Source organism: Corvus cornix, chromosome 3, assembly GCF_000738735.6.
Source record: "Corvus cornix cornix isolate S_Up_H32 chromosome 3, ASM73873v5, whole genome shotgun sequence".
Classification (NCBI taxonomy): domain Eukaryota; kingdom Metazoa; phylum Chordata; class Aves; order Passeriformes; family Corvidae; genus Corvus; species Corvus cornix.
Genome location: NC_047056.1, coordinates 49401196 through 49428578, shown reverse-complemented (window position 1 = coordinate 49428578; position 27383 = coordinate 49401196). Strand labels below are relative to the sequence as shown.

The 27383-nt window shown below is 42.6% G+C and overlaps 1 protein-coding gene and 1 non-coding gene across 4 annotated transcripts; both read left to right on the top strand.

Annotated features, from left to right (window-relative positions):
- Positions 1-9220: 9220 nt before the first annotated feature.
- On the top strand, positions 9221-23508 carry STX11 (syntaxin 11). Of its 3 annotated transcripts, XM_039569913.1 has the most exons (4): positions 9221-9460; positions 17546-17727; positions 18401-18728; positions 20454-23508. In XM_039569913.1, exon 4 carries the CDS (start codon positions 20459-20461, stop codon positions 21323-21325), a length of 867 nt encoding a protein of 288 aa, XP_039425847.1. In that variant the 5' UTR covers positions 9221-9460; positions 17546-17727; positions 18401-18728; positions 20454-20458; the 3' UTR covers positions 21326-23508. The 3 variants fall into 3 exon arrangements, with proteins under 3 accessions (XP_039425847.1, XP_039425846.1, XP_039425848.1); XM_039569912.1 differs by lacking the exon at positions 17546-17727; XM_039569914.1 differs by lacking the exons at positions 17546-17727; positions 18401-18728.
- Positions 23509-26952: 3444 nt separating this feature from the next.
- Positions 26953-27035, top strand: TRNAL-UAA. Its single transcript has one exon. It is a non-coding gene; the product is annotated as a tRNA-Leu (tRNA).
- The last annotated feature ends 348 nt before the right edge of the window (positions 27036-27383 follow it).

The window sequence follows — 27383 nt, the reverse complement described above, 5'->3', positions numbered from 1 at the left end:
GACTTGCACTGACAGACAGTGTGGGGAGATTGCTCTACCCAGAAACCTGAGTGAAGACTGAGTTGTTTCCAAAGAAAGCTGCAAATTATATAACTGCAGATATGTATCCTTAGAAATAACAAATCTCAGGGAAACAAGTGCAGTAGATCGGTAGCCAATAAATGTAGGTGTGTTGCTGTGAGAACATTGCCTGTGAAGAGCTGACGTTGTTGCAGCAGCTAATGAGCCTTCCTTAGACACTGTTCATGCACTAACAGGCACTGCATGAGCAGCCAGACTGTTCTTGCACTGTGGTATGTAGGATGTGGGATTTAAGGGCTTCCTGTTTAGAGGGATCTTTCAGCACCAAGATCTCTACAGCTGTGGATTTTGGACCACATTAGAATCACACGTTAGGAGACGTCAGGGAGTAATTTTGTTCAATCTGCTGCTCCAACTCTCAGAGCCAACATTGATCTCTGTGCTTTGTCCAGCTGGGTCTTGAAAATCTCCAAGAACAGAGATTCAACAACTTATTCAGGCAATCTCCTGTTCCAGTGCTTCACTGCCCTCATAATGTGGATTTTTCCTTTATTTCCTATTGGAACTTTATCCCAGTTATGAGCATTGTTTCTCATTCTCCTGCCATACATTTGGGTTGTATCAGTAATCTCTTCAGTACATTAAGGCTGCTGTTAGATCCTCTAAATCTTTCCTTTTCTCTGCTAAACAAACCTGGTTCCTTCAGCCTCTCCCTATAGGTCACACACTCCAACCCTGTGACCATCTTTGTGACTCTTTGCTGGACTCACTCAAGTTCATCAACATCCTCCTCACACTGGAAATCCCAGAACTGCTGGCTTTCTTAGAAAAATCAAGGAAAGGGAGCAAGAACTCTTCCTATGCCTATAACATATTTTCAGGCCATGCAGTTTTACTGTAACAGGGAGGGTCGTTCCCAAGGGTAAGCAAAGTGTAGGGCAGCAGAGAGAACATTTTTCAGGTTTCCAAACCTCACATTAATACATTCTCACTGACCATAGTATCCCCACAGATTGGCTGTGATTTTGAATTGCAAAAGTATTTATGATCTTCTCTCTGAACAATAAGGGGCTAAGTCTTATGTGGAAAATCCAGTCAGAGGGAGACAGAGGAATGGCATCATATGGGTAACAGAATAACCTTAAGAAAACTGTGATGGGTGGAGATGGAAATTTAGAGAATCTGTCATTTCAATGTGTCTTTTCCCCACCATTCCTCCATGTTTCTTACAGGGTGTAAAGGACTGCGTGGCATCAATTGAATGGGTGACCTGACCCCTTTGGGGAACGAAGGGGGAGAAAAAGTCTCTAAAGAAAGCTTATGTTAGATGTAATTAATTTAACTGTCACTAAAACTGCAGATATGGCAAGATTTCAAACATCACTTGGAAAATTTTCTTGCGAAGTCATAAAATAGAAACATTTTTCATCATAAATTGATGTGTCTCTCTCCTGTCATCTTCAGGTAGTGAGCATGTGGAAATTTGATATGCAGGTATTCAGTGCCATTTGGAATGAAGTAAAGACTCACTTCTCTAGATGGATTCTAGATGTAGTACCAATTTTGGTGAACTTTAAATTTGCTGCTTTATATTAATTAAATTTTTTAAAAATTATTTTAAACTAAATATTATATTAAATTTGCTTCAGTATATTATTTCGTTTATCTGTTATTAAATTATTTTTTTAAGTTATACTTAATTTTAAATTCACACCCTGTTGGTATTCACAGCAATTGTATATGTTGTAATTAAAATTAAATATGAGTAGTTCGTTAAATTATTATTTATATTGGATCTTTTCTTGCATAATTAAATGTTAGTTGGGTTTTCTTTCATTTATCATGTTGTAAAAATTTTCTTCTTCTGTAAGATGGAAGCTGTGTTTAACATCCTTGTAACATACAGGTGTAACACTGCCAGTGTCGGCTACCAGGTTTGACTGAAACCAATGGTTCCAAGCCATGTAGCGTGGAGCATTGTTTTCTGTGCTTGTTCCCTGTCTGAGTGGTATTTCTGGGGGGGAACTGCTGCTGACCTTGGCCAGGAAGCAAGGTTTATGTTGGTAGGCATGGTACAAAGGCATAGTAGATGACAGATATTTCCAGAAGCCATTTTCTTCCAGTAAAAAAAAAGGGTGAATTAACTTCTCAGGATTAAAAGAACAGCTACCAGATTTACCTTATGATATTTGTTAGTATGATATTAATAGATTTCCTGTAATCTGTCAAAAATCTTACAATATCCTTGCAACTGTTTATTATCTTAATAAAAAATACCCACTTTCAACATTTGGCTCTAATTTTGGAGAACTGATTTACCCCTTTGAAGCTGTAGTCTTATGTTTTAGTGTATTTTAGTATTTGTATTTCTACAAATATACAGAGTATATATAGGATATATAGATATTCTATCAATATCTTTGACATGTTAATATCTTTAATAAGATTTAGAAAATTAGGCTAAAATAAGTTTCAGAAAGTCATCTAATCCACTCTCTACCTCAATTTAAAATCAGCCATACTTGAATTACTCCTAGTAGATACTTATCTAGCTTAAAAAAGAGGCATAGCCAGGCTAGGTTGCATTGCTGAAGCTCAGAGCACGAGGAAGAGGAAGAAATAAGAACTGAGCCTGTAAGCACAGTGCAGTACTCCTTCTCTGCCATAGTATTACACAACCTACACACAGATGTAACTTGTAAAGTGTATATATATTTTTTTTATTATTATTAATTTTTTTTAATATATGTGAAACACATTTTCACACCAAATAATTCTCTAGATTGACAAATTCGAAGAGAGGCTGTGTGCTCTGGTTTTGGTTCACCTGTTGGGACTTCCACATCATTTTGCTTACTCAGTTATGAACCTGGCAAATGCAAAGGCCAGAATCTAAAGTTTTCAGAGATCCAGAAGTTAAAGGATATGTTTAACAGTGCCAGTGCCCAGCTTCAGCCTAGATGCACATTAAATTAATTGCAAGCTAATAGTTGCTTCTCATGGAAAGATGACTGTACCCCTTGGCTGCTGCAGAGCCTCTCTCACCCACTGCTACCTCTGAGCACAGGGTGAGTTGGGGAGAGCTGGAAGCGCCAGGGACTCACCCAGGAATCCAGAAGGTTTGGGCAGGTTTGATCTTTCTGTGACTAATCACCGAGGCAGCTGCATCCATCAAAAGCTGGCAGCTTTATAAAAGCAGTGCAGGTACTCAGCTGCCCCTCTGCCTTACTCACTCTCATGTACAGAGATGCTCCCTGGCTGGGGTAAATGGGAAGAGACCTCTGGGCTCCTGTGGCTTTACTGTGCAGCTGCTCAGTGCCCCCGGTACTTCCTGTCCTTGCCTTTCTTAACTGCGAGGCTTGCAGTGTGGCCGGTAGCAGCTGCCTCTCAGAATCCTGGGATACTTGCCACAGCCATCAGACAGGTTTCAAAGATAAAACGTAAGCCTTCACTCTTCTCAGATAAGTTTTGCAAGGTGTTTGACAAATACCCTTCTACTTTGACAAGTACCATTAATTTTTAGGGGTTTTTTTTGTTTGTTTGTTTTTCTTTTTTTAGCTACAACATGCACGCGTCAGCAGTGACTTCGTTTCACTCCAAGGAAATCTCTCATGCTGTTACTGTGTCATGTACAACTTGCTTAGATACAATCTGCCCCGCCATTCACAGAAGATTCCAGGCAGCAATCGGTCATGACTGGGCTGTGAAACATACTACTCCCTGTCTGGGTATTCTCAGCTAAATGATCCCAAATAATTCTTCCCTTGCCTTCAACTAAACAGAAAGCTTTTCTTTTTCTTCTCAGATCTGTAGCACGTCACTACCTTTGGGAAGATCTACCACAAGGTATTTAGATCTAGCCACAAAGCCACCTAAAAGGTTTCCACATGTGCAGCATGCCTTCAGAAGAAGGTAGTCTGCATGGTACAGGAGCACCTTGTGCAGTTTAGGCAGGCTCCCCACCACTTTCTGGATGTTATATTGCTTACTGAAAAGCACTGGCAGCTTGAATAAGGTGAGCCATCAACATGGCAGTATAAAATTTATGTTCACACAATTCTAGGATAGAATTGTTTTATGTCATTGAAAATCAGTGAGTTTTAGAAAATAACACCTTTTCTCTGAATGACTAATGTGAAAAGGATGCTCCAAAAAAGCTATGGAAATATCCTCATTTTGCAATAGCTCTCTTTGCGAAGGTCTATTTACTCTTTGCCTCACCCTTCTAAGCCATTTAAGGCTTTTAACCTCTGGGAAAAAAAATCCCTTTTTATTACTCCCCAGGTACTTCTCCCTTCATACCTAATACACAGCCTGGCCATTTTCTGCTCAGAGAGTAGTGATGAGGCAAAAATAGCGCATGTAGTTTTCGGCAATATGAACTTGCCCTAGAATCTACTGTTACTGGGACTATACCCAAATCTGAGTGCCTGCTATGTGCCTTCCTCCCCTGGCTTTTTGATCCCTCTTGAATGACATAAAGATGTCCTTGTCTCTGCTCTGACAGGTTGCAAAGTGCTCCCCATACTGCAGAAGTTAACTGATCTCAGTCTATGGGCACACAAATGTGCAGGAGAAATACCTCATTCCTGCCTGATTACAGGAGTTAGAACACACACCTCTACTGAAGTATAGGAACAGGGTTAGGTAATACTTCCCATTAGGCCAGCTGATGTGATGGGGCCTTTGTCATGTTGGATGTGTGGGCTATGCTCTTGCATTCAAAAGCTGTGACAGCGGCAGAGAAATCCAGTGGCTCACCCGATAATCAACCAAGCCTTCAGTTCCCAGACATCAGTATTGTTCCACTGGCTCCAGTTAACTGTACTTGTTTACATCCATGATGTGAAAACATTTTGAACTTGTTCATTTATTGGTTACTAGCTTAATAAAACATGCTGGCACCTGCCATCATCTTTGAAGTCAACAGGAGTCCCAGGGCTATTTCCCGTGCATCCAATCTGGCATTTGATACAGCCCTAACTAGATTTGCAACTCTTTAAGAACTCGTGTATAGGTAATGAACCTTCAGAGCCAGGCATGAGTGCCAAGTTGTGGTTCACAAGGAATTCAGGGGCAATACACCCAGGGCTGGCTTCACATGCCTTTTGGGCATAATTGGAGAAGAATGTTAAATCCTTTCCTAAATAAGCAAGTGAGAGGGCCCTGGCACAGGGCATCCTCTGACTCCACAGCAATTACATCTGCACAGTTCTCAGCACTCCATCCTTTTGTAACACTCTTCTTCCTTCCTAATGAAGGAGAGAAAAGGAAAGCGAAAAGAAAAACATCTGCAGGGCTCAATACCTAGAGCACTATATTATCCCTATGTAAATCCAAATAGCTCCATGGGCTTCAACAAAGAATTAAAGTGGATTTAGCTACCTGTGGAGATACTTGGCTTCTGAATTATTTTCAGCACTCTATTCCTCATGCAGCCAAGGAGAATCTCTTTACATCAGCAACATTTATTGATGAAGCTGTTCTGTAACACCAGTAGCTTTTGTGAGAGGTTACAGTGAAATGTGAAAAGAGAGAAGGAATGTTGGACTTTTCTCAAGCTGGAAGTATCACAGATGAAGGCTCAGTTTCTCTGGTAAATGAATATAGTGAAAGAATTTTCTAGCATCAGTCTTTTGGTGTCTCCCTTCAACTCACCTGGCAATTGACAAATCATATACTGCCAGAATGACTCTACTGATCCATGAGGTTTAAAAGAAAAAAGTTATTTTTCCAGGACCATGAATCATTGCTTTAATTGAATCAATGTGAGCTAGATGACATCAGATCTGATTCTAGCTTAGAAGAGGCTCATGTGTACTGCACATCCAGAAAAGTGTACATGAATTTTATATGTGTCTGAGAACTAGCTCTAGGATACACAACTGAACTGGTAGCAATTTGTTCTATTTTTAGCCAGAAGTTTCACAAGTGTCAATTATTCACAAGTGTCAATTATTACAGATTGACTGTGGATGCAAATATGCTGCTAGCAAGAATTTCTCTTGCTTCTTTCCAGTCCTGTGAGATGGTTTTCTCTCTCACAGAAGATATTAGTAGAGTTCTATAAGCTATGAACACCTGCGACCTTGCAAAGCCTTGTTTATAGTATAATAGAAAAATATTTTGACAATGGATGTTTTAGGATTTTAGACAATCACCCCAAAGGGGTGGCTGATCCTTTGACCAATTAGACTATGAAGAAAAAGGTCTATAAAAGAGTTTGTAAAATAAGTAAATAAATCAATCTTGCTGCACAATGCCTGCCTGTTGGATCTCTCTTCTTCTCCCTACCACAGCGGGACGCTGTGATAATTGACACTACTATAACTGCATACTGAAACCAGTACAGATGTTATGGGTACAAACTGCTTTGTAGAGATGGGTAAGCTCTAGACAAACAGGGGCCTGTATGTCACCTGTGTGTAAGTCGCCCAGTGAAACTGCTCTTCCCAAAAATTGAGATTCCCCAGAACTCCCAGATGCCCTGAGATGTTGGCAAGTGGTAGCAATGAGAAATCTACATTTCCACATAATTTCTAATTTCTTAGGCTCTGGAAGAAACTCAGTTTCCTGGTTGGAAATGTCTTTGGAAGCATCACGCACCACAGCAGGGAGATTATGGGTCTCTCTCATGTAGTGAATTGTCCGTGAAATACTACACATCCTCAAGGTATTTTCACACACGAGACTCCAATTTGTTTATATATTACTTTTCAATACACATTTATGAGAACTGAAAGTAATTATGTCTATCTTCTTTCTAGAGATGAGAGAACTGGAAGAAAAACCTGGCTCATTCAAAGCAATCTCTCAAGACCTAGGTCAGGATTAGAAGCCTTTAAGGGAAAAAAAATGCAATAGCTCTTCAGGGAAGAAAAAAAAGAACTAAAAGAGAGGCTTACTGTCTGCAGATGTATTGTACATTTTTATTGCCCAAACTCCTTTAGAACCTTATTGGCATCTGTGATCCCTATACTAACAAGTTCTGCCTTTATCTATGTAAATTGAGTATTTGCTTTCACTGGTAAACTACAAAGTGTTTCTCTTATAATAAGAGATAGTAGAAAGTGAAAAAAAATTAATATGTTACTTTGGTAGCTTGGTATGTAATGCTGCTCAGGACTCACAGGAGAATAAAATTACAAGACTGAAAATTCTTTATCCCTTATTTTGGAAAATCCCTTTCCTCTCTCTAATCATTTCCGTTACCAATCTACACTGCTCATGTTATTTCAGAAGTAATTGAAATGAGCATAATAATCCAAAACAAGTGTCTTTGGTACATATGATGACACAACAATCTTTTCATATGACTCATCTGGTTTTGTTTCTCATAACACCATGCAAATGGCACCTTTTGTAATATCTAGCAACATAATACACTCAAGAACTTCAGGATACTTGTTCAGCAATGCTGATTTTTTTTTAGCTACCTATTTGTGTAGCTTAATTAGCAGGCTTTTTATGAGAGTTTTGAACCTTCTTTATCTTCATCTAATCTAGGTGGCAGAATTTGTAGAAATAATAAATTTCTCTCACTCTCCATTCCTTTCTTAGAAGCTTAATATTTTAACAATATTGCTACCTTGCCTGCTACTCAGCTACTGACATTTTAACTGAAGTCTCTCCCAAAGCAGGGGAGACTTGACATTCATCTCTTTGGTCTTCCATATCCTCCACATGAATTATACAGAAGACACCAGATGTTTCTAGAGGAGCATTTTGTTCTTGACTGGATCATCAGACACATCAGTCAATGCACCCACAGCTTTGCCTGTGCTGAGACAACAGCAGATTAATTTGTAATTGTTGTTCCATGCCACGCAAAGCAGCCTGCACCTTTGATTACCCATGACATTACATTAACGCCCAGCTCTATTTTCAGCTCCGCTTGCATTAACAACACTAAACAACACAAAAGGCCCATTTGCGTTCTGCGGTCCAGTGGCAAGGAGAAAACTGCTTGCCCACATGTGGGGATGCTGCAGCTGGTTTCACAAAGCAGCTGTGAAGAAAAAAGAAGAGGAAACCCACTCATAGTTCAGTGCCTTCAGGTAGTTTTAGGGGACTGATGAGACCCACGCACCTAAATTTTTCTCCGGCATTAAGGTCTAAGAGAAAAATCCCAGCAAAGTGCCCAGTGCAGTCCCGGATTTTTCAAGGTAAAAGAGCCTTTCTGTCAGATACATTTTTAACTGACTGTTAACCACAAAACCCCAATTATTTACCTATTACTTACATTTTTTTCCTGGCGCAAAACCAGCATAGAAAATAAGGAGGGAGGAAGCTTCCTACGTCTCTGCAATTGTCTCCATCATGACAGAATTTGTTCTCGGTCATCCAGGGTGGGATGCAATGTAAGAAATTTTGGAGCCTCATAATTGATGACTGCTCAGGAAAGCACAGTTGCTCTTTCAGCTACTTCTTGGCACCAACAAAAATGTAACTATTTTAAAATTTCTGGATTCAAATTATATCCAATTTTCGTGATGAAAAAGAGAATAAAGTATGTGTCCAAGATTTCCAAGAAAAGCAAAAACTTCCCATCTCAGAAAGACTGGAACAATCTATATAACTACTTGTGTGGCTAATGAATGTGTATTATTACTGTGTATTGAACACTATGACACCAGAGTTTTGTTAGGTTTCTTTTCAGTTAGAATGATGGGGAAGGTGTTGGGTTTCTTCCTCAAGAATGCTCAAAGTTGTCAGAGTTGAAGTCACAATGCAAAAACGGACCTAATTTGACACATACTCTAACGCATGAAGCGAAGAGCACATCTTCCTTACACGAAGCAGCAGCAATCTGAATTACAGAATCGCAGAGTCGGAAAGCCCCCGCTTGCCGGCGGGCAGGGGAGGGCAAGAAAGGTCAGGGGACATCCACGGGGACGACGGCGAAGAAACGGGCCACCTCACCGCGCCCACGCTTGCCGGCACCCAGCGGCGGACTTTCCCCGGGCTGGGAAGCGACGCGAGCCGAGCATCTTCCCACAGGGCCGGGAGGGGGCGGCCCGGGAGGGGCGGCCCAGGGCCCGAGCGCCCGCCCCGCCCCGCCCTTCCCGGCCCGCGCCGGGCCACAGACCCCCAGGGGGCGGGGCGCCACCATGCAAATCAGCCCCTGCAGCCAATAGGCGGCCGGGCCGGGCCGAGGGGCGGGGCGCTCCGCGGGGACGAGCGCTCGCCTCGACGGCGCGGGCGCTGCGGCGGCACCGGCACCTCGGGAGCGGCATCGGCGCCTCGGGAACGGCATCGGCGCCTCGGGAGCGGCATCGGCACCTCGGGAGCGGCATCGGCGCCTCGGGAACGGCATCGGCGCCTCGGGAGCGGCATCGGCACCTCGAGGGCGGCATCGGCACCTCGAGGGCGGCACCGGCACCTCGGGGAGCGGCGCGGGAGGAGCGACACGGGACCGGCCGGACTGCCCTGCCCGGGGGTGAGTATCTGCCGGGGCGGGATAGGACGAAACAACGCTTTCCTCGGGTGCCGGGCAGGGTTTGGCTTCTTCACTCCGGGCACAGCCGGTGTCGGCTCCCGGGGACGGGAGCACAGCCGTATTCCCGAGCTCCCCTGAGCATCAGGTGGAGTTCCCGGACGCCGACGCGCCCGGAGCTGCTGCCGGAGGGAGGGCAGCGCTGGGCAGTGCCGGAGCCCGGGCTGGTCGCCCCTTCCCCTGCTGTTGGGGCGCGCTCCGGGCGTTCCCGGTGCTCGGCAGCCAGCCCAGCCGGCGAGGCGGAGGGGCCGCGGGGCGTGCGGAGCGCTCGGCACCTCGGTTTTTGCACAAGAGTAGACGAAACTGCCCCCTTTGAGTCGAGAGGCGAAGTCTGAAACCCGGAGGCAGGAGAGATGATAGGAAATGTTGACTGGGCGTTTGGGTCCGAATGTGCCTTAAGCTAGCCCTGCTCCTCGTGGAAGGCAAAATGGACGGCTAGGTTTTCACAGGATGAGAGAAAAGCAGAGGCACTTCCAAATATGTGTCTTTTCATGTAGTCACAACGGATGTCTGCATTTCCACTGCCTTGTTTGTCTGGCTTAACGAGTATTAACATTTTATTCATAGTGCTCATACATGCTTATGAATAGCTCCAGAGCAGATTTTACAGAAAATTTGGTTTATATGCAAAATATAATAGCTTTTCCTTTGTTCTTGAGTGTCATCATGGCCTGATCTGGAAGTGGGTGCAAAAGTTAGCGTTCTTTGATTGCTTCCTATTAAATTGATACTCATTTCCTTCCTACCAAGAAGAACTGGCACTCGTGTATGCCTGAGATAACTACATGTCACTCTGTGATACGGAGAAAGGAAATGACTAGAATAACAACACTGGCCGAAAATGGACGCTTGCACTTTTTTTCCCTATTCTTTAGATGGTATTTTAGGAGCTGTCTTTGAAGCTGTCAGGGATCAAAATGGCAGTATATGACTTTTTAGGATGAGAATAAGTTTGAAGGATGATGTTTTCTTACTGGTGCTGATACTCACTATTTAAATAGTGGTGATACTACAAGATGACCATAACTTTTTTAATTCAAAACAGACCAGAGGTCTAACAGATGAACAGAATAAAAGGTCATCGTTAGGAAAGGATGGTTTAGGTGCCCAGCTCCTACAATGACCTTTTTCTCACACTTTTTCTCTGACTCCCTTGTATGACCACTGCTCTGAAACCAAAATTGCGTGTTCAGTCATATGGTATCTGGTGTTTTGGCTGAGGCTGAAACTGCAAGTTAAACTCTGTTGTCGAAAGACATCTCCATGAAGAAAGTAAGCATGGTACAGAAGATCTCTTGAGACATAAAAATGAGTAAAATATAGTACCTTCTGGGCACTGCAGATAAACATGATGCTATGGAATGCAACTGCATATTGTATCAGTCCTGGAGAATTTGGGTGCTGTGGGATTAGGCTCCATGTCCAACATCTTCCACTATATTATAACAGTAACCAAGACCTGCTTCAGAAGGAGAAATGGTAGTTACCACTGGTGCATCAATGATAGAGAAGGAAGAAAATCTGCTGAGTGAAAAGAGTCACCTAAATTTGTCCCCAGCACAGGCAGTGTGAACATGTATGGTGTGCTGGACACACACGGTGACACTGGGGGTGAGGGCACTGAGCAAATCATGGGAATGCAGGGCCACTGCGGGACTGTAAGACATTGCTTAATCCATTTGGTGCACCATAGCTGTACACCTAAACCAGGCCTGAGAGGGGTTTATCTGTCTTCTCTCTCTTTGTCAAGGAAGAGGGTCCCACAGTGCTTCCAGAGAGAAGTAGTCCAATTGTCAGCAAGTCACAGCCAGTTCAAAATAGGTGTTGTGTGAAAGAAATTGATTACTTTGCATGTTTCCAATGTCGACACAGGGATCAAACTGACCATTTCCCTTTTCATAGAAAACTCCTTTTATGTGTTGGAGTGCTGTGTCTCTTTCCCTGGTCTTCTGAATTAAATGAAGATAATTCCTTCAACTCCTCTTTCTCCAGGATTGTATTTTCTAAACTGTTTGGAGACAATGCCAAATGTGCTCCCTTTGACTTTCCTAATGTGGTAATTGGTGCAGGATGTACTATTCCAACTGAGGCCTTATCTATGCCAACCAGAGTAAAACCAGTCCTTCCCAAGCCATCTCTCATATAAGACATGAGATGTTGGTTTTTTTTCACAATGGCATTATATTGTGAACTTGTTTTGTAGCTTGCAATCAGCTATAACCCCACCAATACCTTTCTGCTGCCAAACTAGGTGTTTCCTGCTTTCTATTTGTGTGAATAATTTTATCTAACTGTGCCAGGCTTGTCTCTATTGAATATTCCTTTTATTTTTGTTAATTCTTTTCTTACTGTTAAAATCACCATAAATTCTCATAATTTCTCCTTCCCTGCCTCCACCAAAAACTTGCTTCCACTCCCTTCCAGTTCAGTGTCACACGGAGACTGTATAATCTCATATTTGGTTCCACTCTCCAAGTTACTAATGGAAAATATGGATAACCTCTGAGTGTGACAGATAGCCATCCCAATGCTGACATGTTCAAAACCAGTTCTGATGGTGAGAAGACAACTGCTGTGTCAAGTATGAAGGTGCTGGACCAGATACGCTTTCTATTATCTTTTCTCCGGCCCATCAATTTTCTTTGACTCTGGTCATCTCTGGAGTTCGAGGATGACAAAGCATGGTGCAGAAATTACAGAGGCAATGTTAACTTGATCCAATAAACTCATCTCAACACCAAATGCGTGGTTGGTCACTGCTTTTTGCAGTGAAGCCATTTTTGATTATACTTGTAATTTGGGTTATTCCCCAAGATGTGGCCATGAACCAACTCTGGTGAGGAACATCATTCCCAGGGAGCGGTCTTGGGCTGGCTCCCAGGAACCCCCTCTTGGGTAGTGGGGGGTGCTCCACATGAGGGAAGCAAGGCAGTTTGGTTTCTACTTCTGCTTTGATAGGCTAGATGAGATATCAAGACACTCTATGCAGTCAGCAAGAGCTCTTGCACAGTGTTTGGCACTTAACATCTAGGCCATATTTATGTCATTTTACCAGAGAGAGAATGATGTCTCATATCTTGACTTCAGAAGGTTTATCATCTGTGAAGCTTTTGATTAATCTGCTATGGCAGTTAACCCATTAATTGCCACAGTTATTCTCAACAAGGCTCATGTTCGCAAAAGTCAGGGAATTACTGCATGCTCCAGCTTTTACTGCTATGCCTTTTCTCTGTGCTGTGTTCGTGGTAGTGACAACTCACTTATTTTTGAAAGCAAGAATAAAGTTTGCTTGAGCTTTGGATATACCCAGTCAGGTGTGTCCCTAATTACATCTATATCTTGTCTTAACTTCACTGGTGCTTTGAATGGGCCTGTAAACACCCAGGGGCTGCTAAGTAACTGCCATAAAGCCTGACACGTCCTGGGGCTGAGGCTGTGGGTATGGATATGTGGCTGTAGGGCTTATTTCCTGTCTGGAACTAGTTTTGTGCAGGTACAGTTGTGTAGATTTTGCAATAGGTCCCAAACTGAACCTCATGTGTACTAGTCCACATGAACAAATACCAAGAAAACACCCTGTATTTAACCTTAAAGGAATTTTTTTAATGTCAAGAGTACTTGGTCTCAGATCATAACACTTTATCACAAGTCTTAAATACATGTGTTTTTTAAAAAATAATGCAGTTTTGCTTATTTAAAAGTGTCAGTAGAACATGTTGCTTCTGACTGATGATCACATGCAACCTCTTTTTTCTGTTTGCATGCCAACATAATGTCTTAATCACTTATAAATACCACTGTGTGGTAGCAGTAGTAGTTATCTACATGTGGTATGTACGTAGTTATTTCGCTGAGCCAATATGTTTCAGGGAAGCCGAGGTGATTAATTAGATAATGTACATACTCATGGTGCCGTAGTGCCAGCACTGCCTGTGAGTGCGTTGGCTAATTGCCCTGCACAGTGACTTGTAGTGATGCTGAGCTGTAGTAATTGCCAAGAAATGCATGGATGGCTGTCTCACTGTTTATGTTAGTGGTATGGATCTGTCTTAACCATCTGCCAGTCCCTTGGAGGTACAGTTCACACTTCCCTTGTCTCCATCCAGGCCAATTTAACCTGAAGACCTTGGTATTGCAAACCAGTGAAGATGGAGCAACTTTTTTTGTCTACAGCCCTGTTACAACTGCTCCCCACCCCACCCAACCAACACCACATCTAGTTACAATTGCTCATTTACGTGACTTGTGAGAAAAATGTCAAGAGGACATACCGAGAATCCATTTTATCTATGCACTGTTGAAAATTTGTCAGTGGTGATCCGTAGCTCTCCGGTGAAAATTTAGACAACCTAGTAAATAGTAGCAGTCAACCTATGTAAAACAATCTGTCCTCTCCAATGCAGGAATAATGTTTACTCTCATGGTTACTGAGTAATAGCAAGTTAAAACTTCAGAATTTTTTGTCAGTCTTATAATAAATATGTGAAAAAATGCAATGCATTTTTGTATTGCAATCAATGCACACCAGCATCTTCTCCTAGTTTTGATACTAATGTCTGGGAAACCTGATAGCCAGTCTATGGAAAACACCAGGGTGGTTAACCTTACTCAGTACATCTGAGAAGTATGAGAGGCACCCTAGATCCTTGAATTTATAATTATTGCTGTCATACAAAAATTGAGAGTTCCTTTCTGTTGAAGAGATCAAATACTGGTAAAGAAACTGAGATAAGTCAAAGAAGAACCTCCAAAGCTATCAGTATTCTAGTAGTTATCGCCTCATTTCTTTGAGTCAGAGGCAACAATTTGAATTTTAATTCCCCTCCCCCCCCCCCCCCGTTTTTCCTAGCCTTTATGGTAGGAAAGGAACCCCTGAAGTCTTGGAGATTCTGCCAACTGCAGAAGTAGCCTGATAAGAATGGAGTCATCCCTACTTCTCTGAATATATCAGCTTGTAATAAATAACTTGTGCTGGCACAAACAGAGAAGTTGACACTTCATGCAAGCTTTTGGGAAAAAATAATACCCTGAGACATTTGCAAGTGCAGATATTTGTCACTAGGATGATGGAAAGTGTAAAGGTGGTAATCTGCTGTACGTAGGCTTTGATGAGCGTATGAGCCGGGTGGTGTAGTCTTCAGATACACTTGCAACTTCTTGATGGATTTCTGTAGCTTTATAACTGGCATTCAGTGTTAACTGATGGACTTTAGTCCCTGAATACGTTTTGTCTAATCTTAAACACTGAGAAATCCAAGAAATTCCAGAGAGGATAACTTCCTTTCAGTGAGGCCACAAAAAGAGTTTGAACTGCTGATCTCTGTCGTAGTTGTTAGTACTGGAGTTAGTACACAGATGTGATCTTAGAACAGCTTGAGAAGGCAAACTGTCCTAATCATTAGATTATAATTTTTGTTTTTTCAGGCTCTTACAGAGAAGAGAGAAATAAAAGATGAATGATTTGAAAAATTCAAGCCTGCTGTGCCACCTGTGATGGGCATGGTTGGGAAGACAGGGAATTTGGACTGGAAAGATGACTAGTACTCTGCTATAAGCCAGTTACTCTTCTGGAAAGAGGAAAACCTACTGTTAAGAAAAAGAGTCTTTTCTCTAAGTTAATTAATATTGTCAAATCTATTATTAGACAACAGATACCAATCAAAAGTATTAAATCTGGCCTAAGACAATTGTTTCTAAAACAGAAACTTACTACAAAATTATTATTAAATCTGAGACTCCAACTCTAAAACAAAAGGCTTCAGCTAAATGTAACACTTTTTTTACCTATGCATGAATTGCATTTTAGTGCAACAGCAGCACACTATTTGCCTTGGAATGGAGTGTGTTCAATTCAGCAAGTCCATCTGAGTAGATTTCCATCACTACTACATCCTCTACAAGACATATGGGAAGTCACTGAAATGTGCTGACGGACACTTAGCTATGAAGTATTTTTGCCTAGGGGCGGGTTATTATTGTTCACCACTTGTTTTTTGGCTCATGTCTATTGTGTGTCATGCAATCAAAATCACATGCCATTCAGAGCCAGGATGAGCCACGTGGGTTCCTTTTACCTTCCAAGGTCGAGAAGAACTACTGACAGAAATTATTTTTAACTGGCTTGTTTTGAAATATCTGTTGTTCCTCAAACAACTGAAGTAAAAGCTTCATCTTGTAAGCCCTACTCAAGGCTGAAAAGATTACTGACTAGACTTTTGGGCTGTGCTGAAACTGCTTAATTATTTCACCATTTGTCCCCAAACTCTGATCACAGAATCACAGAATATTCTGAGCTGGAAGGGACCCAAAAGGATCATTGAGCCCAATTCATAAGTGAATGGCCCATACGGGATCAAGTGTGGACATACAAATGTTAAAGCTGAAATAAACATAGGTGTGCAACTCATTTGTTTCTATAGAAATAACTTTTTATCCTTAAGTTATTTCTACATAGTCAGCATGCTTCAGAACATTAGCATGGCAATGGAAATATGCTTTGTAGGACTCCCTTTTGTATGTATATGGGGATAACAGAAAGGGGGTTTATGCATATGCATAGTTTTTGATTTTCAGAGTGGATTTTCTTTCTTGTCTGAAACCCCATGTTATACACAGTTGTGTGGGGCTGCAGTCTTATTGCAACAGGACATTTTGTATCTTTCTCATGCATCATGGGAAAGCTAGTCACTGTGGTGATTAATACCAATAAGTAACATAAAAAGATGAGCACTGAACATGCCCTCAGCTGACTGTACTTGCTGGGTATCTGCCTTCAAACTTGTAACCTCTGCAGTCATCACTTGGCCCGTACTTCCTGTGTGTGTTTGGGTGTACACGTCATGATGGACTGCAGAAGGAACTTCATTTTTACAAGGACAGATTTATCTAGCCCAGAAGTACAAACATGGAAGTACATGTTCCAGTTTGAATATACGCAGCATTTTAAAATAAAATAAAACTGACAGCTAATCTATTAAACCTCACACCCTTAGAATTAAGGCATTATACCCTTGCAGCTGTTACTCCAGAGTAGTTTCTGTCTTGATATTCTAATGTGTTAGATGTCTCTTATATAGACTTGCACAAGTAGTTGAATATATTTAGTGTTTATGTTCGAATTAGCAAACCTTTTATCTAAGGCTGAGTACCCGAACAATTTAGACTGGACCTTTGGACATTGTCTAATCCAGCCCCACTCAAAATGCACACAGGCAGTTTTGCTGAGGGCCATGTCAAGTAGAGTTTTAAATATCTTCAAGGATGCAGATTCCACAACTTTTCTGGGTACTTTTTCCATTGTTTCTAAATGTTCAGGTTTGGTTTTTTTCCCCTTCCTTTCTCCCCCATCTCCTATCTGGCTGGCTCTTGCCTTGTTTCCACTTAGGTCTGTTGCCTCTTGTGCTATTGCTGTACAATTTCCTTGAAGGGTCTAGCCTTGCATTAAGGAGTTAGTGATGGCAACAAGATCTCCCTTGAGCTTCCTGTTTCTCAGGCTGAACATTCCCAACTCTCTCAGGCTCTCTTCATATGTCAGGTGCTCCAGCACCTCTGACCACCTCTGTGGCCTCCCCTGGGCTCATTCCAGTGTGTCTATGATGAGTAACACTCCAGATGTGGCCTCCCACGTGTCAGACAGGAGGGGTCCCCTTTCTTCCTCACTTTTGCTACTCCAGCCTGGATGCAAGGCACATGTTCCAGTTCATGCCTACCAGCACACCAAGGTCCTGCAGAGCTGCTTCCCAGAGAGCCCAACTTCTACTGCTGCATCAGGCACTGTATGAAGGGAGAGACTGACGTTCATTTTACAGATTGAGGTCTGAGGCTATTCCTAACAACCAGTAATGTACTATGTATTAATTTATTTCTGTTCTAATTACAAACAATACTATCAACATATGTGAAGATGCAAACTTTGCTGAGTAAGAACAGCATCTGATAAAGGAGGTCAACTTTTCTAAACATTGATTTGCTAAGTTGAAATGTTTCAAATTGCCGTTCCACCTTTCTCTCTCTGCTTATTTGTTTCAGATCTTTAGTGTCAGTTCTGTTCCTGACACCACCCAAGGAATGCTAGGAAGTTACTGTTCTCTCTTGGGAAGATCTGGTTCCCCTTTGTTTGAAATGAGAATTTGAAATAGGAAAAGACTTCTGTGGTGATGTTACATTCCAGCCTGCTGTTTATGTAAAAAATCATGAAATTCTGCCAAATTGTGAGTTTCCCAAAGCAACAGTTTCCAAATACCCCAAATAAATTTACTGTGTTCCTTGAGCAAAAGGTGCTCAAGAAAGCTGAAATCGAAACATTTTCTTGAACCTTACAAATCTCTTCAGCCAAATATTGCAAATGCTGAGTACTTGAACATGTTCAGCATAAAGCTGAACAGGTGTCCTCTGTAATTTGTGGTGTTTGTGGCCTAATATGATGCTGACATACAGGCACAAAGTTACTCACTTCCTGTCCTTCCATCCTGTCCAGGTACTGTGTGTAGATAAGGATGAGCATCTTGAAAATGTGAAGATGAGGTGGGAAGCAGGCTAGGTGATGCAGTTTAGAAACAGGGTGTAAAAGACAGGACTTGGGGAGAATGAAAGAAGGTGCCAAAAAGTCCCTGATTTTGCAGGACTCTGAAGTCAGGCTTAAAGAGATAGCATCCATTTGTTGGGACAAAAGTGTGAATACTTTAGCTGTGAAGCCAGATCCCAGACAGGTACAGGTCCTCAATGCAGAGTTAAAAGATACTAATGTTGACTACCTTGAATGTAAGTTTTGGTACATAGGTACAAATAATGTAGGCTTTTAGAACTAAGTACTGGGAAACTGGGAAAACCCAGGCTGAAGATTGTCAGTGCAACTGCAACTTGATCCCTCTGTTCCGCTTACAGCTAGACTCTCCTGGATCTGCTGGATCACGGAGATCGTGTGTGATGCTGTCCTTGTCATGGGAGAGGAGCTCTTCACAAGTGGCCTTGATGCATGTGTTCATTCATTGATGTCCAGCTTGTTCCTCTGCGATCTTACCCAGCAAAGTGCTCGAGGCTTGCAGCAGTGGCTGAAGTCAGAAGGAGCTGACTTCTGAACATCCCAGCTACAAAGAATTGTGCTTGAAGTGTCTCAAGTGGGCGTCATAAATCATCAAGAGTCTATCATTCTTATACTTAATGACTCTGGGCTGAAACCTGACTATTAGATCTGCCTTTCCCCAAAAGACTGGTATGAGTTTATGGAATTTTCCAAAGATTTTGCAGGGGAAATCCCTGAGGAAATGAACAGTAGCAACATAGTCAATGAGATAGCATGAACTGAATGATGAATATTAAATTTTATGTTGTACAACTTTTGTTCAGCATGTACAGACTGTAGGCAGAGACTTGGTGGAAGTGATAGTACATAGGCCAGTGTTTAATTGCGTGATCTTCCTGTGTGCAGGCAACATTGTGGTGCAATCCAAGGCCACACTTAACAGCTCCTTACTATTCTCTTAATGATTGACTTTTTAACCTTTCCTGTTATATTGAAAGAAAAAAACCCAGTATTTTTAGAGAGGCTGCAGGATTAGTATACACATGAATTTACTACAGCATTAATATTTTCATGTTGTGAATTACTATGTATTTGCTTCCCTATTTCTTCCTGGGGAAGGAAGAGTAGACCTACTCTTACAAAATTATGAGTTTATTACACAGGAGCTTTACTCAGTCTTTGCTTGACAAAGAGAACACAAACAGAAAATGAAATCATTGTTGAGCCAGTTGTTACTATGCTCTTTGTGGACGGTCAATGAAATTTAATTTTTCTGAAGTTTAAGGAATGGTGAAGTACAAAGTTCACAGATTTCAAAGTTCACAAATTATTAAGGTTGGAAGGGACCTTGGAGATCATTTAGTTCAAATCCCCTCCCAAGGAAGGGTCACCTAAATTAGGTGACACAGGAATGTGTCCAGTGGGTTTTGAATGCCTCCCAAGAGGAAGACTCCACAACCTCCCTGGGTGGCCTCTTCCAGAGGTCTGCCGCCCTCAATGTGAAAAAGTTCTTCCTCATGTTGAGGTGAAACTTCTTGTGTTTTAGCTTATGGACATTTTTCTTTGTCCTGTTGCTGGGTACCACTGAAAAGAGTCTGGCACCATCCTCCTGGCACCCACCTTTGACATATTTATATGTGTTGATGAGATCCCCTCTTAGTATTCTCTTCTCTAAACAGGCACAGCTCCCGCAGTGTCTCCTCATAAGAGAGATGCTCCACACCCCTGATTGTTGATGCCTGATACTCTATGGTCAGTGATAGCATCTGGAGACACTAAAGTTGCTCGTCCTTTTTTTTTTTTCCTCCCTATCTTGATACTTTCCACACCATTTTTTGAAACTTTTCCAACTGTATTTGTAAATGCCGTTTCTGAGAGGCTTCTTAGTATTCTCCCAGGAAAAGCAAACTCAGAACAAGGGAAACCCTGTGACATCTTGGGCAGTTGATGCAATGAAGGATCAGGAGCTAGAGGAGATTTCTCTAGTGAGCAGCAGTAGGAGGTGTTCAGTTATTAACCTGTCTACAGATGCTGATAGCTGAAGGCTTTCTATCAAGAGTCTGGTTTTTTTCCATCCAAGTAAAAGACTGGCATTTTTGGGGGAGTTTGGGATTGTCCTACTATTCTTTTTGATTTGTCTTCAGGATTTGTTGTCCTCTTTCCTGCAGTTTTTGTTTCTAATCTTTGTACTTTCTAGAACAGTGTTCTAGCAGAGTTTTGGATGTGAAATCCATCACTGTATAAAACATTGTGAACAAATTTAAAATCTGATATTTGGGTTATCTTTGATGTAGTTATGTTTGTTATCTATGATTTAGTTATCACCATGATGTAGTTATTAGTTACAAATCTTCAACTCTTATAAAGCAGTATTTTAGTTACTTTAAACTCATTCCTCCTGTTCCTGTTTTACAGGGAGGATGAAAGACCGTCTAAGTGAGCTGCGTGAATTTGCCAGGTTACACAACCAGCAGTTTTCTGATAGTGATGATGATGAAAATTCACCCCAGGATATTCTCCTTTATGAGACGGATTATGCCTTGGAAATTCTTCATAAGGACATACAGAACATCCGGACAGAAAATGACCACCTAAAAGCCGATGTCAACCGTCTCAGAAAGCAAAACACCCGCTTTCTGACTTCCATGCGCCGTCTTAGTAGCATCAAACGAGATACTAACTGTATTGCCAGAGACATTAAGGCCCGTGGAGAAAACATCCACAGGAAACTGCAGGTAATGAGAGATTTTTGTGAAGATGCAATAACAAAATATGGAGCTATGTCTGTCATTGCCAGGGTGGCAAAGAACCACTACGTTGACCTCATGCACACATTTCAGGACGCTATGTTTGATTACAATGCAACGGAGATGAACCAGCGGGAGAACTGCAAGATTCGAATTCAGCGGCAGCTGGAGATCATGGGCAAAGATGTTTCTGGCAACCAGATTGAGGAGATGATTGAGCAAGGCAAATGGGATGTCTTCTCCGAGAATCTCTTGTCAGATGTTAAGGGGGCTCGCTCAGCCTTGAATGAGATAGAGACACGACATAAGGAGCTGGTGAAGTTAGAAGGTCGCATTAAGGAAGTTCATGAGCTCTTTCTGCAGGTGGCCCTGCTGGTGGAGGAACAGGCAGACACCTTCGATGTTATTGAGATAAATATGCAGAATGTTGAGGACTATGTAGGAGATGCTAAAGAGCAAGTGAAAAAAGCTTTGGAATACAGGAGAAAACATCCTCTCAGAACAATCCTCTGCTGCTGCTTATCATGTTGCAGAAGGTGATGATCCCACTGGAGCTATCACAGACTGACTCAAATGTCTTCAAAATCAGGTGTTCTTTCCAGAGACTTTTTTGTAATGACAAGCCCTAGAAATAGGGGGGATAGTTTGTTCATTGCCTTTTTACTAAATGTGCTGAAGGCTGTTTCTATTATGAACTCTTAGAAATGTTGATAAAACTATTTTTAATCTAATTTTTATTGAAAGGTCCTGTTACTGTAACTAGAGGTGCAAGATCTCTGCAGTAATACTTGTTTCAGATAGGCAAGAAAGAGGAATTAATAACTTGGCCTAGGGAAGATGAATACTTTCAAAAAGTACCTTTATTCTTATTTGTCCAAGTGAGGCTGCAGGCAGTGAAGCCTTACTGCCTCGGGTGACACAGTACACCACAGAATCAAGAGGTTTCAGTTTTAACTAGTTTGGAGCCTGCTTGATGCAAATTTGACAAAATATTGAGCCTGCTAGCAGGAGCAGGACACAGAACTAGTTTCTCTTTCAACTTGATTCCCAGCTGTCTTGAATCTTAACAGAAGTGGCTGCACCTTAAATTATACTATGCACATTTTGCTCTATCTGTGTGCAAGTGACTGCTTTTTTCCATTTTGAGTACCCAACTCTCTCAAGGTGGCTAAAAGCACTGCAGCACTGAGGCATCTCACTCACTTTTAACTTGAGCCACTTTCTGGACTCTCAATTTCAAACCTGCCATGCTTTCACATTCTGATGCATTTTTCTGCCAATTAGCACTTCAGCCAGAAGAGAAACATGGAGTGGCCTTCTGCAGAAACAAACATAAGAAGACAACAGTTGTGGGACTGAGAAAGCATTTTAGGGACTCCTGTACTGGCACATACATACAAGCAGTTTTAGTGGAATGACTGGCCTATCAATATATTTTTATTTTTTATAAGCATTGATCAAATAAGAGTTTTTTTATATCTATTTTAAATAAGATGAAGGATTAATTTTTTTTTTTAATATGCAGTTTTACTGGTGTACAAAAATTTTTACTTTCTCCAATTGTTGGGAAATCTCCACCTGGGAAAGCAAATAGAACTATTTCTTTAGTACATCTGAAGAAGATAGAAAACAGTTTCATGTCATTTCAGTCCTCTTTTCAAGCTTAAAAGGAAATTCTTCTTTTGTGTGATGGGAGTCTGCCCTTACACAAGGGCAAACCAGTAGGTTTGGAGTATGGTAAGGAAATAAAAAATATGCAGCCCTGGTAAGCACTGAGCATTGTGAGTGAAACATGTTCATAAAGTCTGGTGAGTGATCATAGCTCCTGCATCTGGAGGCTTTCCAACTGTATTTCTAAGTGGCTTCCTGATACACTGTGATTATTGCTATCCTTTGAAATAATGCAGGACATTTTTTTCAGAAGTTAATTTTTTTTTAACTGATGATCCTATTTGTACCTATTTTAATAAATATATTTCAACATTTCAAATATTTTGTATTTGGGAGTTTTCCTCAGATGTGCACAGATGTGCATTTTCCTGCACCAGTCGCAGTGAAACTTCTCCCTTCTAACCTTTTGCACCCTAAATTTATATGTGAAAAAAAGCCCCAAACATTTCTTACTATTTTTATTAATATAACAAAACAGCAAAATAAATCCAACTTCCAAGCTTTCATATCTTACTGGGAAACACTGCTTAGCCAGACAGGTGTTTTTACACAAATAGAAACTAAAGGGATAACTCTTCTCAGAAACTGAGTGTCCCTTTTGCTGTAGCACTTTTCTCTGGTAACATGGAAGAGTGAGGAACACCTGTCTTCTAAACTATAAGATATTTTGATACTCAGTGGTGTACTGGTGATATCAGTGTTACGCTTGTCTGAGGACCTCTCCAACAACAGTGTTCAAACTTCAAGTGGGAGAAAGGAGGGTGATGAGCTGGCACCACAGCCAGTGGCTTTGGTGCTACTCAAGAAGACAAAGCTGTTTACTCTGTAGGTACTGCCATTAAGTCAGTGGAACTGTGCATTTGTAGAGAAATACCCTAAACCTCTGAGAGTCAGCATGTGGGGATAAATCAATGAAGAATGAAATAATGTATTTCCTTTCGCATGCGTATTCCTAGACCTTGATAAAAAAGATGTACTTTTTTTTTTTTGTGCTGGTTCCTTTTTTCATCTACATGGAAAATGGAATAAAGATTTAATGAGAAAAAAGGAAAGTGCGGAGTGGCGTACATTGAATCAGCAGCTCTGAATGGTTTTTTGCATTGTCAAAGGTTAGTTTAAAAGTTGCTAGACTAAATTGTGAGTTGGTAAAAGGAGATTAAACAAGGCCTAGAAAAAAACAGTTGTCCTAATATTTTTTGCCAGGGTAAATGAAATGTGTTGCGTATTGAGATAGATAATATTACTATTTTCTAATCTAATATTTATTAGATAAAATATTACTACTTTTTTTCCTAAAAAAACCAAGAAAAATTAGTTTCATGCATTCTAAGATGAATCTCTAGTGAAAAAAAAATTATTCTGGCAGTTCTGAGAGATCTTGATGATTTCACTAGTAGATATGCAAAACTAGTATTCAAATTTTTAGTTTGATTGAGGCACAGGGAAAGAGAACGGAAAGAAAAGGTAATTGTAGACTCTCTCTCCTGACTTAGGGCTGTTGCTGCAAGGAAGAAAATGAGAATTATTCAAAAACCAACCTGAGACCCTTTAAAACTATTTTTAAGATGCACTGTGAGTTATGAGACACTTAAAAATGACTTCCAGTAACTGAAGCAATCATTCTCTTCATTGCAAACACGTCCATTGCTTAATATTATGGGTTTTTTTCTACCCTTCAGTTGTGTAAGAACTCAAATTTAGCCAGCCCATGAACTTGCCTAATCACAGTTAAACAGACTTTTGAAAAAAAACCTGATCACACTATAGCTGTAAGGACTCATGCCACACAGGATGAGTGGAAGAAGATGATAAAAGTTGCTTGATAATATGCTAGCGTATTAATAACAGAAGCTGGAGAATGGACATCTTCAAAGGAAAGCTGCCTTTTCCTCCTAAAAGTCAGCACAACTCTGTGGAGATGTGTGCAGCCTATTCTATGGGTTGGTGGGGTTTTTCCCCTCTTCCCTTATACGGCAAATATTTCAACAGGGTGTGAGGGGTGAAGAAATTAAAATCTGACAGGGGATGGTTTAGCTTTTAGGATTGCTGTTACTTTGGTTTTGTTTCCTACTGAAGCTGAAGCTTGACAACCCACACCACCAACCACCCAGCCATGAATCTCAGCTCTTTCTGAGGAGAACAAAGAAGAACTGGCAACCAGTGGCACTTCGCGCCTTCTAAAATATGTAAGACAGCAATGCATAAATATAAAGGAGACAAAAAAGTCCCCTATTACAAAATATAATGTTTAGTATGTAATGGATATGTGTATGAGTCTCCATTTCATCTTGAGAGAGTTTTTTTGTTTGATTTTTTTTTTAATCATGGGTTTCATTTTAGCAAGATGGCAGTGGGACAATTGCTTCCTCAAAATGAAGGACCAGACTGTGGACACACTTGCACACATAAGCAGGTATCTAGAGCACGTCTTTTGGGAGAAACTTCTTGAAGTAAAGGGATAGCTCTTAAGATCCAGATACTTTTTTCCCTGAGGGCTGAACTGAGTAGCTATGCGAAACTGCTGCTTTTCTAATCTAACCTGCATTAAGAATGTTTTGAATGCACAGCCTGAGCTGTATTTTATTATTTCTTGAAAACAAAACATGTTCTCTAGATTTTTGAGCCATGGTAGCTATATGGAATTGAAGAGCTACATGGGGTTGTGCTTCTATCTCTAGTAAAGTATCAGAGATATAATGGAGGCAAGAAACAGTGTAATTTAATAGATACTGTATGTGGTGGTTCTGGTTAATAAATTTCCAATGCAATGGGATTTTCACATGGAGCCACGCTGTTTGTTTCTCTAACATGTAAGAAGGCAACAGCAGATCTATCTTCCACATTTTTCGCATATTATATAGTGTCTTCATAATGACTGAGCCAAAACAAGTAAGAGCCAGTGGAAGACAGCTTCATCATCACACCTTACAGTGCACACATTGTTAGGGCACCAAATCTGAACAAGAAAAAGTAACATTTTACTGTGTTTCTTAGAAATAATGTTAGATGTGAACAGAAAAGGAGAAAACCTAACTGATGGTATTCCTCTACTCAATACTTTGCTGAAAGGCACAACCCTGCTGAATAGAGAACTATGGCATGCCACCCATTTCAAGCTGATGATACAGCATGGCAAGTTCCATTGGAAGTTTCATTCATAAACTCCAGCATGTGAATAAAATGAAGGAAAAAGATGTGAGTTTCACATCTGTTTTTCATGTATGTAAAATGTTAACAGTTCACTTGTATGGTATGTGAGAAGTATTTTCCCTCTCAAGCATGCCTAGTGTCCCCGGGGTTTCTGAGCATTAAGAGCCGAGGAGGTCAGGTACCACCTGCACCTGCAAATTCGAGCCCCAGACCCCTTGCAGAGGGGCAGGGACAGCCAGAGTGTCCAGCTCCCGAGCAGGGAGTGTGCTCCTGTTCTGCTTGTGGGGAAGCAGACGGCCTCTGCCTGCCTCCTTGTGTGCTGGAGGGTGGCACAGGCCCGTGTCCTCAGCCTGTGCTATGTGGAGTATGTTTCTCACACCTCAAAGGTGCCAAAGTTTGGTGGCATGCAGGATGTCCATTTTCTCCACTGAAAAACAGCAGCGAGAGTGGGAGCCAGTGCTAGGGCTAAAACCAGTGAAGGGACACTTTCCCATTCCCCCACTGATGTAGGGAAGAAGGAGGTCCCAGGGCAGGCAGTAACCAGGAATATTGCAATAGGTGCTTCCGTAGACCCGGCATATAGTGCAGACCAGCAAAAAAAATCTTTCACCTGCGATATTTTTCTACTAATTAAGCATAACTGATAGCTTTGTTGGTTTTGGTTCACCTTCTACGAGCGAGACAAGATACATTCCAGGAAACACTTGGACGGAAATAATAAAGTGTCGGTGCCTTATCGGCACAACCTCTCCGCTGCCCTCTCACGCCCGACGAGCCCGCCGGCACCGCGGCCCTGCCCGCTCTGAGGGGGCTGAGCCCGCACTGCCCTGAGCCCGCACTGCCCGCGGCCCTCGCACCCCGCCGCCCCCGGCCCAGCGCTGCCCGCCCCGCTCTCCCCCAGGGGCGGGCCCGTGCCAGCGCCGCGCACCTCCCCCGCCTCCCCCTTCCGCTCGGGGCCCGGCGCCCGTCGGCGGGAAGGCGGTGGCGGCGGGCCCGGCCCGGCCCGGCTCGGCCCGGCCCGGCCCGGCTCGGCCCGGCTCGGCTCGGCTCGGCTCGGCCCGGCCCGGCCCGGCTCGGCTCGGCCCGGCTCGGCTCGGCCCGGCTCGGCTCGGCTCGGGTCCGTGGCAGCGCTCCCCGCCGGGCCCTGCCCGCCCGCCTCCCGCCGCCGCCGGGAGAGGCCGCCCGTGCGCGCCGCCCCCTGCGCTCCGCGCCCGCCGCGCTGGGAATAAAGGCGCGAGAGCGCGGCGGCGGGGACGGGGCACCCCCGAGGGTCGCGGGCGGCCCGGGGGGAGGGTGGGCGTGCGGCCGTCAATGTAGGAGCGGCTCCGAGCCGTCCCAGTATCTGCACCAGGATGGCCGAGTGGTTAAGGCGTTGGACTTAAGATCCAATGGACGTATGTCCGCGTGGGTTCGAACCCCACTCCTGGTAACTGACGTTTTTTTATCGGGAGCCCCGCCTCCGATGCCGGGTCGGGCGCGGTGTCCCGGCAGAGGCGCGGCCGCCGGGAGCCGGGGGCCGCCGGGACGCGGCGGGAGGCGGATGAGGGGCGGGGAGCGGCGCCGGAGCGGGGGCGGGTGGCGGCACCCGGCAGCCCGCGCGGGTGTCCCGACGCTGGGCGGCCGGCGGGGGCAGTGCGAGCCGGGGGAAGCGCCCCTGCAGCTGCCGCAACTCCGGCTTTAAAGTCGTTTTAAAGATAATTTTTTAAAAGACTTTCTGTATATATTTACATGCATATAATATACGTATATAAATGTCTGGATCTATACGTATATACAA

Bases quoted from the DNA above. Each gene is read 5' to 3' on its own strand.
- STX11 (XM_039569914.1), top strand. From the start codon at position 20,459: ATGAAAGACCGTCTAAGTGAGCTGCGTGAATTTGCCAGGTTACACAAC.